This window comes from Phallusia mammillata, chromosome 5 (assembly GCF_965637545.1).
Source record: "Phallusia mammillata chromosome 5, kaPhaMamm4.hap1.1, whole genome shotgun sequence".
Classification (NCBI taxonomy): Eukaryota; Metazoa; Chordata; class Ascidiacea; order Phlebobranchia; family Ascidiidae; genus Phallusia; species Phallusia mammillata.
In genome coordinates, this window is record NC_137256.1 from 19,013,117 (window position 1) to 19,029,730 (window position 16,614).

At 34.9% G+C, this 16,614-nt stretch overlaps 1 protein-coding gene and 2 long non-coding RNA genes across 4 annotated transcripts; 1 reads left to right on the forward strand and 2 right to left on the reverse strand.

Moving 5' to 3' along the window:
* Window positions 1–1,855: 1,855 nt before the first annotated feature.
* Window positions 1,856–5,274, reverse strand: LOC145230400 (uncharacterized). The gene is made up of 4 exons (XR_013860643.1): window positions 4,506–5,274; window positions 4,280–4,438; window positions 4,142–4,210; window positions 1,856–2,708 (listed from the first exon to the last, which is right to left on the reverse strand). It is a non-coding gene; the product is annotated as an uncharacterized LOC145230400 (long non-coding RNA).
* A 6,614-nt stretch (window positions 5,275–11,888) lies between these two features.
* On the forward strand, window positions 11,889–15,386 carry LOC145230238 (thiamine transporter 1-like). The gene is made up of 8 exons (XM_080095618.1): window positions 11,889–12,002; window positions 12,379–12,524; window positions 12,673–12,792; window positions 12,971–13,238; window positions 13,969–14,206; window positions 14,446–14,638; window positions 14,754–14,909; window positions 15,238–15,386. Exons 1-8 carry the CDS (start codon window positions 11,889–11,891, stop codon window positions 15,353–15,355), a joined length of 1,353 nt encoding a protein of 450 aa, XP_079951744.1. The 3' UTR covers window positions 15,356–15,386.
* Window positions 12,499–13,991, reverse strand: LOC145230239 (uncharacterized). Of its 2 annotated transcripts, none has more exons than XR_013860610.1 (3): window positions 13,933–13,991; window positions 13,092–13,191; window positions 12,499–12,562 (listed from the first exon to the last, which is right to left on the reverse strand). It is a non-coding gene; the product is annotated as an uncharacterized LOC145230239 (long non-coding RNA). The 2 variants fall into 2 exon arrangements; XR_013860611.1 differs by having other exon boundaries at window positions 12,510–12,562; window positions 13,025–13,191.
* Window positions 15,387–16,614: the final 1,228 nt, after the last annotated feature.

A 16,614-nucleotide genomic window follows, 5' to 3' on the forward strand; every position in this document is an offset into this window, starting at 1 on the left:
ACAATCATCCTACACCACACAAACTTTGTGGATAGTTAGCCTATAACCTCACATGACATTTATCTCTAAAAATTAAACAGACTATACTTAAAAACAACATCGAGCTTTATCATTATTGACACAACGCTGCAATTTATTATCAAGTCTTTTATAATGTCCGGAACGAAATACCGGAATAAAAATAAACGGATTTTTGGTCCCTTCCTACATCTTAAATGCCCTTTTTTCGCTCTGGTAATTTGGGCAACATTTATTTCGTCCTGTATAACGTTCTGTTATAAAATTATGCTTTCAACGAAATACAAAAACTGCGTTGGACTATTATATATTTAGCATCAATGGTCAATGCTTCATTGACTTTTGCGCCGCATTGTAAGTTCTTTTGTTTTGACGTTCAACCCTTCGCCTACAACTAAACTGTATTTAATATCTTAATCACTGAAATAGCATCTTTGTGCCGTTTAATAACAAATCGAACAAAAATAATATCACGGTGTCACAAGCATTACTCTTATTGTGCGTCCTTTCATTGTAAGGTACCAAACACTGTTTTCGTCGCTATTTTTTTTTCTTTTTTGTCTAAAGCGGATGTTTACAACCAGTTTGTTTTATTATTAATTGAACACGTGATATTGGGTTATCTAAAGTAGAATCTTTTAGAATTTGACCCAGTGCTTTATCCACAGGCCATTAAAACGTATAATTTAATGAAAACGCTACGGATGTGTTTGCAGTATTTTAAACTTTTATTTAAACTGATGAAACATTGAACATTGGTCGATTTCGGCCCTAACCTTTTGAGGCGGGTTCGGTGCATCACTAGTTTATCTATCCGATTAACGGATTTTCATATTCAATATTTAAATTGCTGTTCATGTTATTCCATGTCTGGTCTGCTTTAAATTATTAAACGATGCCTCGAACATACTTGTTTCACTTTTATTCTTGATTAACAACATAACAAATGTGGCACAAGGAAAAAAAGATCAAATGGAAGTTGTAACACTTATAAATAACACGTTTATGGCTAACATATACTGGTGGAAGTGTGTGCCTGATTCAGTTATACAGAAAATGCTGGCAAAATGGATTTAAAATGGCAATAAGACTAAACAATTTTGTGACAATAATAAAAAACTAAAGCCAGGAAATGGCTTTTCTCACTATTTATTATGGACAATTTAATGCAAATGTTACATATAATTGAAACACAAATAGCCCAGGTTAATTAGTGTGTTTAACAGAACATAAACAATTGGTTTAAAAGTTTTATTCAAAAGGTTTTTAATTTTTTTTTTTTATGCATTAAATTCTTTTCGTAAGCCCTATCTTTCAGAATCTTACACAGAAGTGCTGTTAATCATTCGAATCTTCACCAGTTTGCATGCTGAAACAATTATGTTGGAATGCCGCATAAGGGAATTTTGATAAGGGAACGAAATTGGGAAACACACATGTATATGTCTAGTATAACCTATAGTGTAAGTGGATTGCCATTAAACAGGATGTAACTATGTAATAATATTAAAGATGTGACAAAAATATAAACAACAGATTATGCTGAAATAAATAGCATGGTGTGTGTAGAGTTTACAAACATAAATTTACACAAATGTACTTTTGGCAGTTGATCAGGAGTGAACTTAGTTGTGTTAAGAAAATACCATGTGGACATTTTGGAGACGGAAAATACAATAACATATGTAATTTTGTAGATTTAAACACGGCCTTGCCAATTGTTGTATAATCCATAAAGTGGCAATGGTTGTTAGTGACACAGCTCTGTTGAAAAGCATTAAAACAAGATAAACAAACAAAATAATAACCGTGTAAATGGATGGAAACATAACAAGCAGAGATGTACCGAATATTCGGTTTGCCGAATTTATTCGGCCGAATCGGTCATTTTTGCAAAGATTCGGTTTCGGCCGAATAATTTGTTGCGATTCGGCCGAAACCGAATCTTTTACGAACACAAATTTAAAGCGTTAAACGTGTCTTTTCTGCTTATTAAGGTCTACGCAATCTTTCAAAAGCCCAAACATAACGAAACTATCTTTTTCAACACATTATCGTTTTTCCCACGGTAGTCAAAAAAATTACTAATTCATTGGCAGGTTGCCAATCATGCTTAAGGCAATTTTGAACCCCACAGAACTGAAATGAGGACGAAAAACAACTATTTTGCGCTGGTTGCCTGGTAGAAAAACATTTTTTCACGTCAAACGCGTAGCGTACGACTTCGCGTGACGTCATAAATGATTCGGTTGATTCGGCCGAATTTATTCGGCAAAACCGCCGAATATTCGGTTTCGGCCGAATCGAAATTTAGCCGATTCGGTACATCACTAATAACAAGTACAAATAAATGGCACATCAGTTGTAGCGAAGCAGTTTTAAGCCAAAATCAAATTGCATTCATTATTAAGGTTTTTGATCTATAGCCACAAAGTGTTAATACGTTAACAAATCAGGACAAAAAACTGTTCCATGTTTGCAAATGAATGAGTGCAATGAAGTATCCCTGGATTTTTAATGAATCAAATTAATCCAATTCTGTTTTGTGCCAATAAAGCTTGTACTCCATGCCATCTGCACATATGTGTCTTTGTAAGTCTGGTTCGTCCAAGGTATGACGAGTCAGCCATGGAACAAGGTTGACTTGTGAATCGGTATGTCTTTACCATCTAGTTCACAGGTGGCATGGTCTAAAATGCAAAAGTACAGGTTAAAATACAAACAAGGAATTAATTGGTATCAAATAATAAATAAAAACAATAATATAAAGTTCAAAAAAAGACTTTCATATTTATTTAAATTTTAGCACAACTTTTGAGTGCCGTAACAGATCATGGAACATGCCCAACCTGTTCTAACAACTGTTTTGTTTTATAAGGTATTTAATTTAACAAAATGGTTTGTGCATAATATTGCTTGCTATTCTTTATCCTATTTGATGACATACTATATCCAGGGGGTGTCAAACGCAAATAACGTCGAGGGCTGCACTATTGAAACATTTGTCATTTGTTTATAACATGACAACAACTAAATTGCATGATTAAAAGTAAAATGGCCATTAACTACATTAAAAAAATATTGTAATAAATAACAAACTTATTTACTGTGTAGCAGTGTGAAAGAACCAACTGGCGCTTTATTGCTTTGTCTAAAAACAATGGAATACGATGACACAACCATCGCAATGGCTAATTCTAAAGAAGGATTATTTCGATTATCTTATTTAAATGTTTGATATCAGAGAATGAGAGAGAAAGAGAATGAATGTATCATGTGAACTCACTGGTATGACAGAGTATTCCGCCAAAAACATATACCTTCTAAAGTAAACTCATAACAAGGTACTTTGCAGGCCACACAAAAATGCTTGGGAGGGCCCACAGCCCATGGGTTGCATGTTTGACACCCCTGCCATATACCTAATTTGACTATGTAACATTATTGCTTTTGCATGCAACACAATATATAGGTACCCAGTTCCTATACTGACAGAAACCCATTTGGCCAAGATGAAAAAAAGAGTTTATTTGGAGACATGTGGTTCATATTTTGACCTTTTATGTTCGTCAACAACATCTATGTATACTTATGCAAAACCTAATTATTACTTAACAAGTTATATAACTTAATCAACAAGGTTTAAAAGCTTAAAAAAATTAAAACCAGAACCTAAACTGCACATGATAAATTAATGATATTGTTGCGCAAAAACAGCTTTAAGCAATTTATAATAATGGCTAAAACACTTAGGAATTTTTGCCTTCACACCTCACTGCAATATTGGTTCTGCTTCTGACCTAGAATGTGTCTGTTAACTCACATTTTAGATGAGTAACAGTTGTAATATCAACTACTAAACAGTGCATTACTTCATGTGACAGTGGGCACAATATTTTGACTTTCTGCGACAATTTGGTGTACATTGAATTTATGCACATATGCAAACCAATAAACATAGAAAAATTATTGGCACTTCAGCCCTATTTAATTTTGCACAACTGACTTTCCGCAGACCACTGCATTTGCACATTACTGCTCTGTATCAAGCATTAAAACAAATTGCATGCCTTGTAACTAACTGATGTTCTGTATTTGTTGGGGAAATGCACTTAGTTTTTACCGTGAATTGCTCATCCTTGAGGATCACTGCTTGGCCACTCCTCACTTCTTGGTTTAAATGATGTAATATCTGAGACAACAGTAATAATAAGTTTACTGAACAAGAGTTGGATTGCTAATGTGCAAAATGATAACTTACAAGTTTTTATGTTAATTTCACATCCCAATTAAAAATCAGACCTCGGAGAAACACAATGTTGGAGAAATGACAGGAACACTTAGTTTTGATGATTAACTGCTCGGCCTTGAAGATCACTGCTCGGCTTCTCCGTACTTCTTGGTTTAAATGATGCTACATCTGAAACAACAGTAATAAAGTTTGCCAAATAAGAGTTGGATTGCTAATGTGCAAAAGAATAACTTACAAGCTTTAATGTTGAATTCACATTCCAATCGAAAATCAGACCTTTGAGAAACACAACGAAGTCCACATGCAATAACATATACTTGCTTAAAAATACCTAAGTCTACATAATTATAAAACCATACATCTGAAAAAAATAGGAAACACAGCTCCTGCAAAACAAAAAACAACAAACACGCAAACAACCTGATTAACATGTAAAAAACAGAAACCCTATAAAACCTGAAAAAAGGGAAAACCTGCAAAACAAACTGTATTATAAACTGCAAATAAAAATCCAGTTAACTTATATTTTCAGTTACCATCCCAGTTAACCAATAAAACCCAACCTTAAGCTTTAAAACTCAACCTGTGATAAAACAGTAAACCTGCAAAACAAAAACCAAGGTATTTTTTACATATAAGAGCCCTAAAACAACCTGCAAAACAAAAACTGTAAATCAGCAAAAAGCAAACCCTAAATCTGTTGAAAAAAAACAAAACATTAAAACCAAGTAAAAACAAAAATAGTTTTGAACAAATAGTTTAAAAACTTAGTGAAAGATATTGTTACAAAGAGTGAGACAATGGTAATGACTGCAAAAAGATAATGGTATTCCTGTAAAAGGGTCAGTAAAGATATTGTGTCATCAAATTAGGCACAGTAATAAAACCTACAAAATGTCTAAAACATTTAATCTAACGTTAATACCTGCAAAAAATCTAAAACTTTAATGTAATGCTAAAAGCTGCAAAAATGATAAAAATATATTGTTTAAACCTGCGAAATATCTGTAAAGCTTAATGGCTACAGAAAGGATTAAAAGATATTGTTAAAACCTGCAAAATATCTAAAACTTTAGTGTAATGTTAATAGCTGCAAAAACGAGTAAAATATATTGTTAAAACCTGTAAAAACACATTAATATTTTATGTAACAAATAAGAGTTAATACCTTCAAAAGTTGCAGGAATGCACAATGGCATTTTTTTGGCTAAATCATAACAAATTGATACATCATTCAATCAACAGCAAGTCCTGAAAATAAAGCAAATGGTTTTACACTGAACAACAAATTGGAATGTAAGACAATAATACATACCTGGAATGAAGTAAAATATCTGAAACCAAGATTTCAATTCTGATTTTTCAACTACTTTCCTTACACTTGGCGATGGTGGTTCAGATGGTTGAGAGCGACAAATAATAAACTGACACAATAATAAGAACCTGTTTGGCTGATGTAAAAGGCACAACACCCCCCAAGAACTGGTCTAACTATAAGAAATTGAAGGATAGATAAAGTGCACTCGTCACACATTTTTGTTGATGAAAGAGGGAAAGCGCAAGGTAAAAACTTCAGGTTACAATAATATTATTGGCAGTTGCACTTGGTCACAGCATCAATAAAGAAGTTGATTAGCACATTTCGGAGATAAACCTGAAAAAAGCGTAGAACCACCATCACCTCCTGCACGGCTGACGCAAAAGTATACAAAATGAGCTTACCTCAACTAACTGCACTGCAACCGCCACAAATTAGCCTATTAAAGTAGAAAGTAAGTCTGTCATGTTTTACAACCACCCAAACAGCCACTGCCCCATGATGACTGGGTGGCCTGGCCAAGCAGGAAACGGAACTGTAGTTTAAGTTAATCTAAATCCACAAGAAAAATAGGCTTGACCAGCAAAAGTGGGATATGGGGCATTTATAAGGGCATTTGAATCTAGAAGACATTTTTACACAGACAAAACAGGTGAGTTATATCCATGCTTAATATCTAGTTCAAATTTTCTATTCAGAACAAGTGAAAAGGAAATACAAGCAAGAACAACAAAAGCTGGTCAAAACCAAAAAAATCCACAACATCCGTATAATTACAGTTAACAAAGGCGCAATGGTTTGTTTAAAAGGGTTCAGTGATGATTACAGCGTATAACTCAACAACAGTGTATCACTGATCCCTGCCCTTCGAGAACCCCCTGCAGGGACCCAAATAAATTACGCAAACGCAGGGCTGGGAAATTTAACAACAGTTTGCGCCCTATCAGGGTGGCTCACGGGACTTTTCGGGCTAAATGCTATGCCGGCCCCCTCCAGCTCACGGGCCTGAGGTATCATTGGGAGTAGCGATGTACTTACTACGTCACGTCTGCACCGCGGCCAATGCAATGCGGTGGAGGCCATGCCCAGGCCGTGTTTCTATGCGCACCTTATATTAGCTAAAGCCATTTACCAACGCACCACACCTAGCTAGAAAACGATCTAATCCAAATTCCCTATGTGGCGCGAATCCCAAACGTACCCCACCTATGTTATCTAGCCTAATCTTAGTTAATAAGTGCTACTCTAGTTTTTGCCCTAGCGCCAACTTACTGACAATAGTAGCACTCCTACCGACTTGGACCCTTCTTTACCCGAGAAAGACTTCCTCCACGGATCCTCCTCGGACAAAGAATAGGTCACTCATCCCTAGCGCCAGTTAACCTAAGTTACACCTAACAGTTCCGTCAACCCGGCTGGCCCATGACAGACTCTTATGTTTACATACAGTTAAATATTTTGAAGTTGAGATGTTGGTTGGTCAATGTTGTGGTTGATTGAAATTTGGTTACATCGCAGAAATACGTAGGCCTGTAAAAAACACATAATTAGATGTAATGTAAAGTTTTCGAGTAGCATAAGACATGAAATAACCAACTATATTTTTAGTTCCATGCTTTTCTTAACGTGAACTTGCTGATTGCTACTTTCTTTATTAGGTTTAAACAAACCAATTATTCAAAGAAAACTCACCACATAAAACGTCCAACTTCATTCAGAGCAAAATGAAAATCTGTGGCGGCAAAACGTTGCGAAACCGTTCGCTGTGTAGGCGCGCACCATCGATGGTTGCGTTCGAAATTAAATTCGCAAATATTTTTTTGGAAAAATAAATTGCCAGCTAATTTATAATGTACACCAAATTTTGCGCCTAGTTGTTAAAAATAGAGTTTTACAATATGTCGTTGCCATTTTTAAGTTACGACGGACGAATTGTCGCTGGCTGAATCCGATACAGATTAACATAACATGCAAAAAACGTGCATCAATTTTAGTAGAAAAATATTTGTTTTTTGATTTAAGCAATGTATTGACTTAAAATATAGTATTCAACTAAAGCAGGAAAATATAATGGTTTGGTATTGTCAAATCATTTTTATCACTTCAGTATTGTTTACTTTTCGCTGCAAAATTTGGGGTTTCCCCATGAAGAACAACAAATTTTCAAGCCGAAGCTTGGTCGCATCGGTTCTGATTGGTTCAAAAAAGTGCGATTTTAAAACAGCGGGCGCATTGGTTTAAGTTTATTATTAGGTTGGCTATTTTTCAAATCTGTTTATTTAGACTAGGCTAAGTTATCGACAATAATATTTCGCCTGGTAATAGTAGTATTGAATAAAGTGTTTCGAAAATCAAATCCGATGACGCCAGAAAACGAAAAGACGAATTTCCGCTGTGCGGTCATGTGGAGGCGTTGGGTGAGGGGTTTATGACGCATAAATGTTTGGCGTCGAGTGCGATTTTAGCTTTTGTGCTCAGAAACATATTAACCTCATGAACACCAACACACTTTTTACCATGATTTAATTTTTAGTTAATTTGGAGGGACAAAATGAATCATAAGAAAGCCGAAGCATGAGATAAAATGTGCACTTTTCGGTTTGTACAAATCCTATAGAAAGCGTAAAGCTTCAGAAAAAAGAGGATTAGTACAATATACGTTACCTTAAAAAACAGCAACACTGGAAACAGTATTACAAAAATCATTGGCTTAGTGGGAAGTAAACATCGTGGTGAGCTGAGAGGAATAGCCTACAGTTTATGGAGCGTATTTCAGGCCAAATATTTAGCTGTGCAGGCAATTAATAACAAACTATTTAGGCAGCGAATCATCGCTACATGCCTGTCTACTACAACAAGTAGGCTAATCGCGAATGCCATAGATTTAAAGGAACAAACCAAACAGGCGGTGAATTGCTAGTGCACATTTCGTTTAACGATGGCAAAAAATAGTAGGGCCTACGCGGGACCAAACGAAACGAAAAGTTTACTTTAGTTGCCATCTTCTTCTTTCTCTTCAAACACAGGTGATGTAATGACACACATGCACAAGCAGTTAAATGTCTGGCTGCATTGAAACAAAGCAAAAAATATGTTGTTTTAAAATAAATATTTAAATATTTGATGTTCCTAAGAGAAAAGCTACCACACTAGAAGACTTTTTCATTCCTTCTCCACGTACACATTAATCCAAAGGACTACAACGTTGTTCTTTGCACATTCACGTTTCTAAATATTAGCCTGCTTGGCTAGACCTTTACTAGGTTTGTCTTTTTTATGGGTACATCGTGCACATATTTGGAAAATGTACAGGTGCTAAAATGTGGGCGCATTTTTCGAAAACGTGCATGGTGATCAGGGTGATTCTAAATTCACTCAAAGTTCTTGTTCCGTAAATGCGGGGTGGTGTTAATTAGTTGTAATCTGGGCACTTACCTCCTTAACATCTGTGGCTCAACGTCTGGATGTCATTACGAAGGTTGGCGAAATGAAATGATTACATTAAAGGTCGAGGTAAACTGTTAAATGTTGATGTACTTACATAAATGCTTTATTGCTGGTCAAGTTTCAGAAAAAAAGTGTGCAAAAATGTTGCCTAAAACCAAACAACAGCTTGACGGTTAAACAGAAAATTGGAAAATCCAATTGTGTTTATTATTTGTGGCATTTTCTGAAAATGTGTGATATATTTCAAAGATCACATTTTTGCACTTGTGTGAAAAGCCCTAGAAACGGACTACAGAAAGCGGTAAAAACGGCAACCGTGTTTATAGGGTGGAACGAAGACATGGGCCCTGCAGTAGTTTTCCGCTCGAGTTGTTGCGAGCTGGGGAGATAAATATTGTTGCTGTGGCAGAAATATCAAAGATCGCCCTAAAAATGCTAAACGACGTTTAAAATTTTGAGGCAGTCTCGGAACGTAATTTGAACAAAAACATAGCAGGCATGTCGTAATTAAAACATGCACAAAAATGATTTCTAGTATCTTTTAAGCAAATGTTCCAACAATAACCGCTGTGCAAAAACTGACAATAAAAAAGCCATTTCTGTATAATGTTTACATATAGTTAAATGTAAACACTATAGCTTACACACGCTTTCTGGTAGCAAATTTTATTCACGCAAAATTTGCAGTAACAAAATAAGGCTTTCAGAAGAAAACGAAACCGTTGAATCGGAATGTGAGAAGTCTGCACGAATTTTAAACCACACTGTTGATTTTGAGTTTGTCAACCGTAACTTTGAGTTCACACGCAGTGTTTTGTCAATAGAAGGCATTCTTATCCAACATTTTGCAAAGCAGGATTTTTTAGAACCGCGTGCCACAAGACAGTGAGGTGATTGCGACCCGAAAAATCTGTAACATATTTCTGAAACTTTATGATCAAAGTTTTGTTTACTTGATAGTGCAGAAAATTGTTGGTCAATTAAGGTCAAATGTAGCCAAGAAGGCGTTAAATGTAGCCAAAAGCATTTAGCCTACTATTGCATTGTGTGGCTGCTTCTTAGCGAAACCACCAAAACAAGTTCATGTTTTGTTCGATTTGCTCATTTTTACTACCTTTGTTTTTAAGTGGACCTAACTCTTAAAAATCGTGCCTGCAGTACGAATTACAAACCAGAAAATGCTTCGCGGTTTAGTGATTTTTATGCCAACCATGCGTTAAGTGCAATACCATTCTCATTGTTTTAACTGAAAACAACGTGCAAAAGTTTTTTATTCTCGATGGTCGCGCCAATTTAATGCCCGTTTACAGCTCTGTCCATATCTGTTATGATCACAAAAAGTTGGCCGTAGAGCTGCCTAATATATTGTTAGTCCGTTGGATCAATTTTATTAGATATTGAAATTACTGGAATCAGTGGTTTCAATTTAGAGTTTAACCCTGGTCTGGAGCAATGCGATTTGGTAAACATAAGTGAGGAGCTTCAGCAGCGACATTTTGGTAAACAATAATGTATGATGTGAGAGCTGGAACTAAATAAATATTTATGTATCAGAACCCCAGTTGATCTTATTTGTTGCCGAAACCCGTTCATTGCATTAAAGTTACGTCAAGTTAAAATAGTTTTACTAGATTATAATTGTAAACGGAATAAACAGTAATCTTCCAACCAAACCAGCCCCTAGCTGGCGTCATGTTCCACCGCTTTGCTAAAAAATACATTTCTGTGGATTGTTAGTTTTTTTCCTAAATAAAACAACCATGTTTACTAAAAACAAAATTGCCCAAGACGTAAAATAAAAAGTTGACATTTAGCTACTCGTTTCCACAAAAACAATTGTCATCACCAGTGCAATAATGCAGAAGCAAAACCAGTGCGTTGATATAGGCCTACTCAAAAGGAAATAGAGCCCATCAATAACATCATAACTGATAGATGAACATAAATTCATAACTGGGATCAGCCCTGAAGCGTCTATTATGCAGACCAATAATCACGGCACACTCATATATAAATCACAGTACGCCAGGGCCATTGAAAGCGCCATGCCGAATCAGCTGATCACCAAGCATTCACCACCATATGGCAAGGCGTAGGCTAGAAAAATCTAGCCTGCGGTGGGATTCGAACCCACGACGCTTTCGATGGGCCTGGCGTACTGTGATTCTTAACTGATAGAAGGTTAGAGACAGTAAAATAAACGTAATCGATTGATTGATTGAAGAAGTAAAATGACGAATATCATGTAAACGTGTTTACACATTTCATATTTATCTTCGGAACCCGAAACGCCCAGATCAACAGGTAACGACCCAATAGTGCATTTGTATCAGTTATACGATATACAACCCACACATAGTAATAATAAAACATTATGTTGCCAAACCGCAACAAAATTAAAACGCCAAAAATATCATTCAAACTGGAGAAACGGTGCATCGCATGTGGGGATTTTCCCTGTTTTAAACAAAAATACGCACGTGTTGCACCGACAAAACGTTACTACCGGTCACCAAATAGGCGTTTTGTTTATTGCACACAAGCAACATAACATAAAAAAACTCCGGGTCACAAAGTTGTGAAAGTTCAACTGCATAATTACATTTGAACGGTGAATTTTTATTTCAAATATTTAACTACAATGTTGGCTAGACTTTTTTGCTTTTAAAAGCAGTTATAATTTTGGACATTATTTACAATGCGTTTTTGTTAACAAATTGGAAGAACCAAATCAATTTGAACCATTAACCTCTGAATTTAATAACAATCCTTGTGTACTTAAAACAGACAATTGTAAATTTTGGGTTTCAGACATTTTTTGCTGGCTTTTATTTTACATGATATAGTTGTGCAATGGATGTCCCAACTGTGGACAGGGCATGGATCAGGCCAACTCTTTTATTGTGCACTTATGGATTTTTTACCTACGTCAAGCCATCTGAATCATTCCTCACACCTTATCTGTTGGTAAATAAATCTAAAAAAGCTTTAAGTAAAAGAGACACAGTGTTTTCTGTTCTTTCAAAACTTTTCAGTTTGCACCACATTTTAGTGACATTTATGTAATTAAAAAATGCCTTAATTTGCAAAGTAAAAGCAAAATCAGGATAATACACAATGCACACACATATTTTAAATGTAGATGTTCTAGTTATTAAAAAACTAAATCTTTGACAAAATTTATGCAACTGTCATTAACATGATTATAGCATTTAATAAAAAAACTAGACACCTTTTAGGTCATTTTAACATAAAACAGTTAAGACATGACCCAGACAAGAACAGACTTATAAACATACAAAATTTTTGTTCACGTACATACCAAATGTTTAATCTTTTTCAGGGTCCAAGAAAAAATCTTACAGAAGAGGAAGTAGTTAATGCAATTTATCCTGTTTGGATTTATTCCTACCTTGCTCTGTTGTTGCCAGTATTTCTGCTTACTGACTACCTCAAGTACAAACCTGTCATCATCTTACAAGGCCTTGGGTGGGTCAATTAGAACATTTAGGTTGAAGTTGTTGTTACTAACAAAATATAATTCCAGTTTAGTTTTAGTGCAACTCAAATCTTGTTTAAAAAGATAAATTTAAAAGTATGAACGTATTACTCCTCAAAGCCAAAATATTTACTTCAGGTATATATCAACTTGGCTGTTGCTTGTCTTTGCAAATGGTGTTCCACTGAACCAGTTAATGCAATTTTGCTATGGAATAGCAACAGCTGGAGAAATTGGATATTACTCTTACATATATAGGTTCGTAGGATCAGTTTGCATGTATTTGGTGTACCTTGTTATGAATTAGGCCTAATGTGGGCAACCAGAAACAGTGTTTAACATGAGGTTGCATCCTATACCAGTGCATATAAACACAAGCGTGGAAACTTTCCCATACATTCTAAAACCACTAACCCAATATTTATTTTTTACACAGCATTGTAAAACCGGAGCATTACCAGCGTGTGACATCCTATGTTCGGGCCACTACCTTATTTGGTCTTTTCTTTGGATCATTACTTGCTCAACTTTTGGTGTCCCTGGCTGATTTGGATTACCTTTATCTCAATGTTATATCACTTGTCAATGTAACCATCGGCTTCTTTATCTCTCTCTTTCTCCCAATGCCACCAAAGTCACTCTTCTTTTTTGCTGAATCTAAAGATACGGATAACACAGATACAGGAACATCGCTTAGAAATCAAGTAGGTTACATTTTTAACTGGAGCTAAGCATGGTTTGAATCCAGATATAATAAGACACAAAATTTTGGTTCAAGTTTATGGGTTAAAAGTAATGATTGCAGATTGTTATTTATAATCTTGTAGGTTTAAACTAGTTGTTTCTAAATGGTAGGTAAGCACAGTTTTTAGAAACTACCGTACTCCAGTTGCAATAAGATATGTTACAATTTGCAGAAAATTTTACACAGTGCTTTGTGCTAATGTAATTTAAGCATTTCTGCCTCCATTTGATATTTTTTGAATGCTGTCAGTACATACACCAGTGGCTCACAAACTTTTTTCTTTTAAGGCGCATTTTAGAAAAAACAAAAATTATTTGGCGCACTTCAAACATTTGAATAATTTTTTTAGCTGACAAAGGCACTAACTATGAGGTCATAAAGCCGCTATATAGGTCACTCTCATAGTTAAATAGCCTAGTTGAACATCTCAGAGACGTGGAGCATGTTGGCCTAGTGGTCTAAGCACCTGGTACTACTACTCTACTTGATTGATTTTTATTTTCTCGGCGCATAGTTTGGGAACCACTGACATACACAAATGCAAGAAAATTTCAAAAGCACTGGTTTAAGCCAAGACTAAATTTTTGTATTTTACAATAGCAGTATTGTTCCAACTAAAGTTAATAAGTACAAATGCCAATTAACTTTCTTACCTTGTGTACACACCATTTTGTTTTGACATTCTATAGGACACCCCTGCACAAACTAAAACTCAAGGCTGGAAAAATGTTCTACACAATTTATGGATTGATGTAAAAGATTGTTACACAAATGTTGTACTGCTTCGTTGGTCAGCATGGTGGGCACTGTCCACTTGTGGATGGTTGCTGGTGATTAATTACATACAGAATCTGTGGGAAACAATTCAACCAAGTGATCAGGGTGAAATATACAATGGAGCTGTGGACTCAATTGCAACCGTTTTAGGTAAAAGCACAAATTAAGGTCTTGTGTATTGAGACTTTATGCATTTCTTAAGAGCCATAAAATCTTGCTGCAAGTAAGCTTATTAACATTTTTGTTTTATTAGTAACACATTTTACATTTTTTTGAAAAAAATCACCCTAAAAAAACATACTACAAATATTTACCTCAGGAATTTGGTTTATCCAAAATATTGTTCCACACTACAAATTAAGGCCTGTATCTTTTATTTTGTGAAACAGGGGCCTTGGGTGCATTTTCGGTTGGGTTCATCAAGCTAAACTGGACCACATGGGGAGAAATGGTCCTTGGTGTTTGTTCCCTGCTAAAGTTTGGCCTTCTTATGTTGATGTATTGGACAGAAAACATTTGGGTTTGCTATGTTGCCTATATACTCTTCATCTTCCTTTATAACTTTGTCATCACAATTGCTCAGTAAGTATAATCAGATGCTACAGATGACATAAAAAGTTTTATTAGGCTTAATTTATCCATCATCGTAAAAAAACTGCCATAAAGGTTGTTGACAACTAAATTTTAATATGTTCAGGTTTCAGTTAGCTGTTGGACTCACAACGCAAAGATTTGCTTTGGTTTTTGGAGTGAATACATTTGCAGCTGTTGCCCTTAATACAATTCTTACAATCATACTCATTGATAGAGTGGGTTTGGCATTGAATGTTGAAACACAATTTATTGTATACAGGTAAAGCATATGCAAGTAGGATACATTACTTTATTTTTCAGGAATGAAGCCTGGACATTAATTGTGGCATTATTCATTTTAGTTTTTTAATATTACTCTTACACTTGTGTTAATTGCTGATGTAAAGTTAATGAAATAACATAGATGCAGTGAGTTTACTACCAATAATAAGTTTAGCGAAATAGTTGTTGTGTGTTTTATGCAATACGACACAATATATTATTTTCAATGAACAAACTTAAAACATTAACTGTAAACAGAATCAAGTACAAAAACATCAGTGTGTAATTGGGCCCATGGTCAATGCATTTTTATTTTTTATTTTTAGTGGCTATTTCGGAATTGTTTCCATCATTTTCCTTGGGCATGGTTTATTTTTCCTAGTCAAGAACAGATGCCAAAGTCATCCACCAAGTGACAAAATAAATGAAACCCCAGAAGCATAAAAAATAATTGTTGTTCTTAAATATTTAGTATGTTACCATGGTCAATTAAAAAGATACAATTTACCCCTTTTTTCCACAAATATATATTGCTGCAAAACCACTACAAACGATCAGTTTGTTTAGAAAGTCAATTTGCTGTTATTGTGGCAGCAATATAAACAAAACAAAGAAAATCATTCTTATTCTGTTTAAAAATGAAATTTACTTCAAAGTCTAACAGCTTTACTTTTTGAGTTTCATCGGCAGTTTTAGTTTTATTGATTTTATGTAACAAAAATGTTTGCTGTATATAAACAGCTTTTGACTGAAAATGTGAGCCTGTAACTCCTCAAACATTAGCCACAAACAAACCACCACATAAATACCAACTATGCAAGTTATAAGGTTGCACAAAATCTCTATTTATCATCTTTGCTTTGTCACTACCAACTACCTTCCAAATACAAATTTATATATAAACTATAAAAGTGCATCATGTATTTCTGCTATTTTTTTACATACTTTGATTACCACCTCTTTTGTTGCTTCATGTTTTTCTAACAGAATATTTTCTTTGGTGAGGGTGTGTGTTAATTTCTGATGTCATTTGTCAAATACATTGTAACAAAAGGGTGTTTGAATATTTGGGAATAGAGTTATACATGCACCAGTTTTGATCTGTAAACAAATAACATTTACGATGTATCTAATCATATTAGAGAAAATATTATAAGAGACATTATAATACCAACAGTCTTATGTAAACAAAGTTTGGTTGTTTTACTAAGCGAAATAAACCCTTCCCATTAACATGCGCTGTGCACCTAAGTTTGAACTTTTTATAAAGGTTTTAGGTTGGTAAATTAGTATTTGTATATTCACAAGGAATTTGTATACATCTATAAATCAGCAAATCACTTTTATGCAGGCCCTACCCAAGTAAACCACAACATCACCGAACTTTAAAAGTTGGAATGACTCCTGCTCCCAGAAATGTATAAATCATAGCATTTAAGTTGTCTTTTAACGTCATTTTTTATAGACAGGACCATCCCTACATCAGCATACTATGTCCAAAAGTGGAAAATCTTAAAGAAACAGTTTAAATGCACAATACTAATGGTTTGTTGAAAATGCAGCACATTTCGCCAGAACAACCAAGGCGAATTAAAATACTTTACAATGCACCCACCAACAAAGTTCAGTAAATAAAGCTATTTAAAAATTCCTTATTTTAAGTGCATATGAGTGTACCACAGGGTCAAGTCTGAACAAATCAA

What these genes read in the sequence shown, in the direction of transcription:
- LOC145230238 (XM_080095618.1), top strand. Translation starts at nt 11,889, where the DNA reads ATGGATGTCCCAACTGTGGACAGGGCATGGATCAGGCCAACTCTTTTA. An exon ending in ATCATCTTACAAGGCCTTGG is followed by an intron (nt 12,525 to 12,672) that starts GTGGGTCAATTA and finishes TATTTACTTCAG; the next exon opens with GTATATATCAACTTGGCTGT. An exon ending in TTTGTCATCACAATTGCTCA is followed by an intron (nt 14,639 to 14,753) that starts GTAAGTATAATC and finishes TAATATGTTCAG; the next exon opens with GTTTCAGTTAGCTGTTGGAC.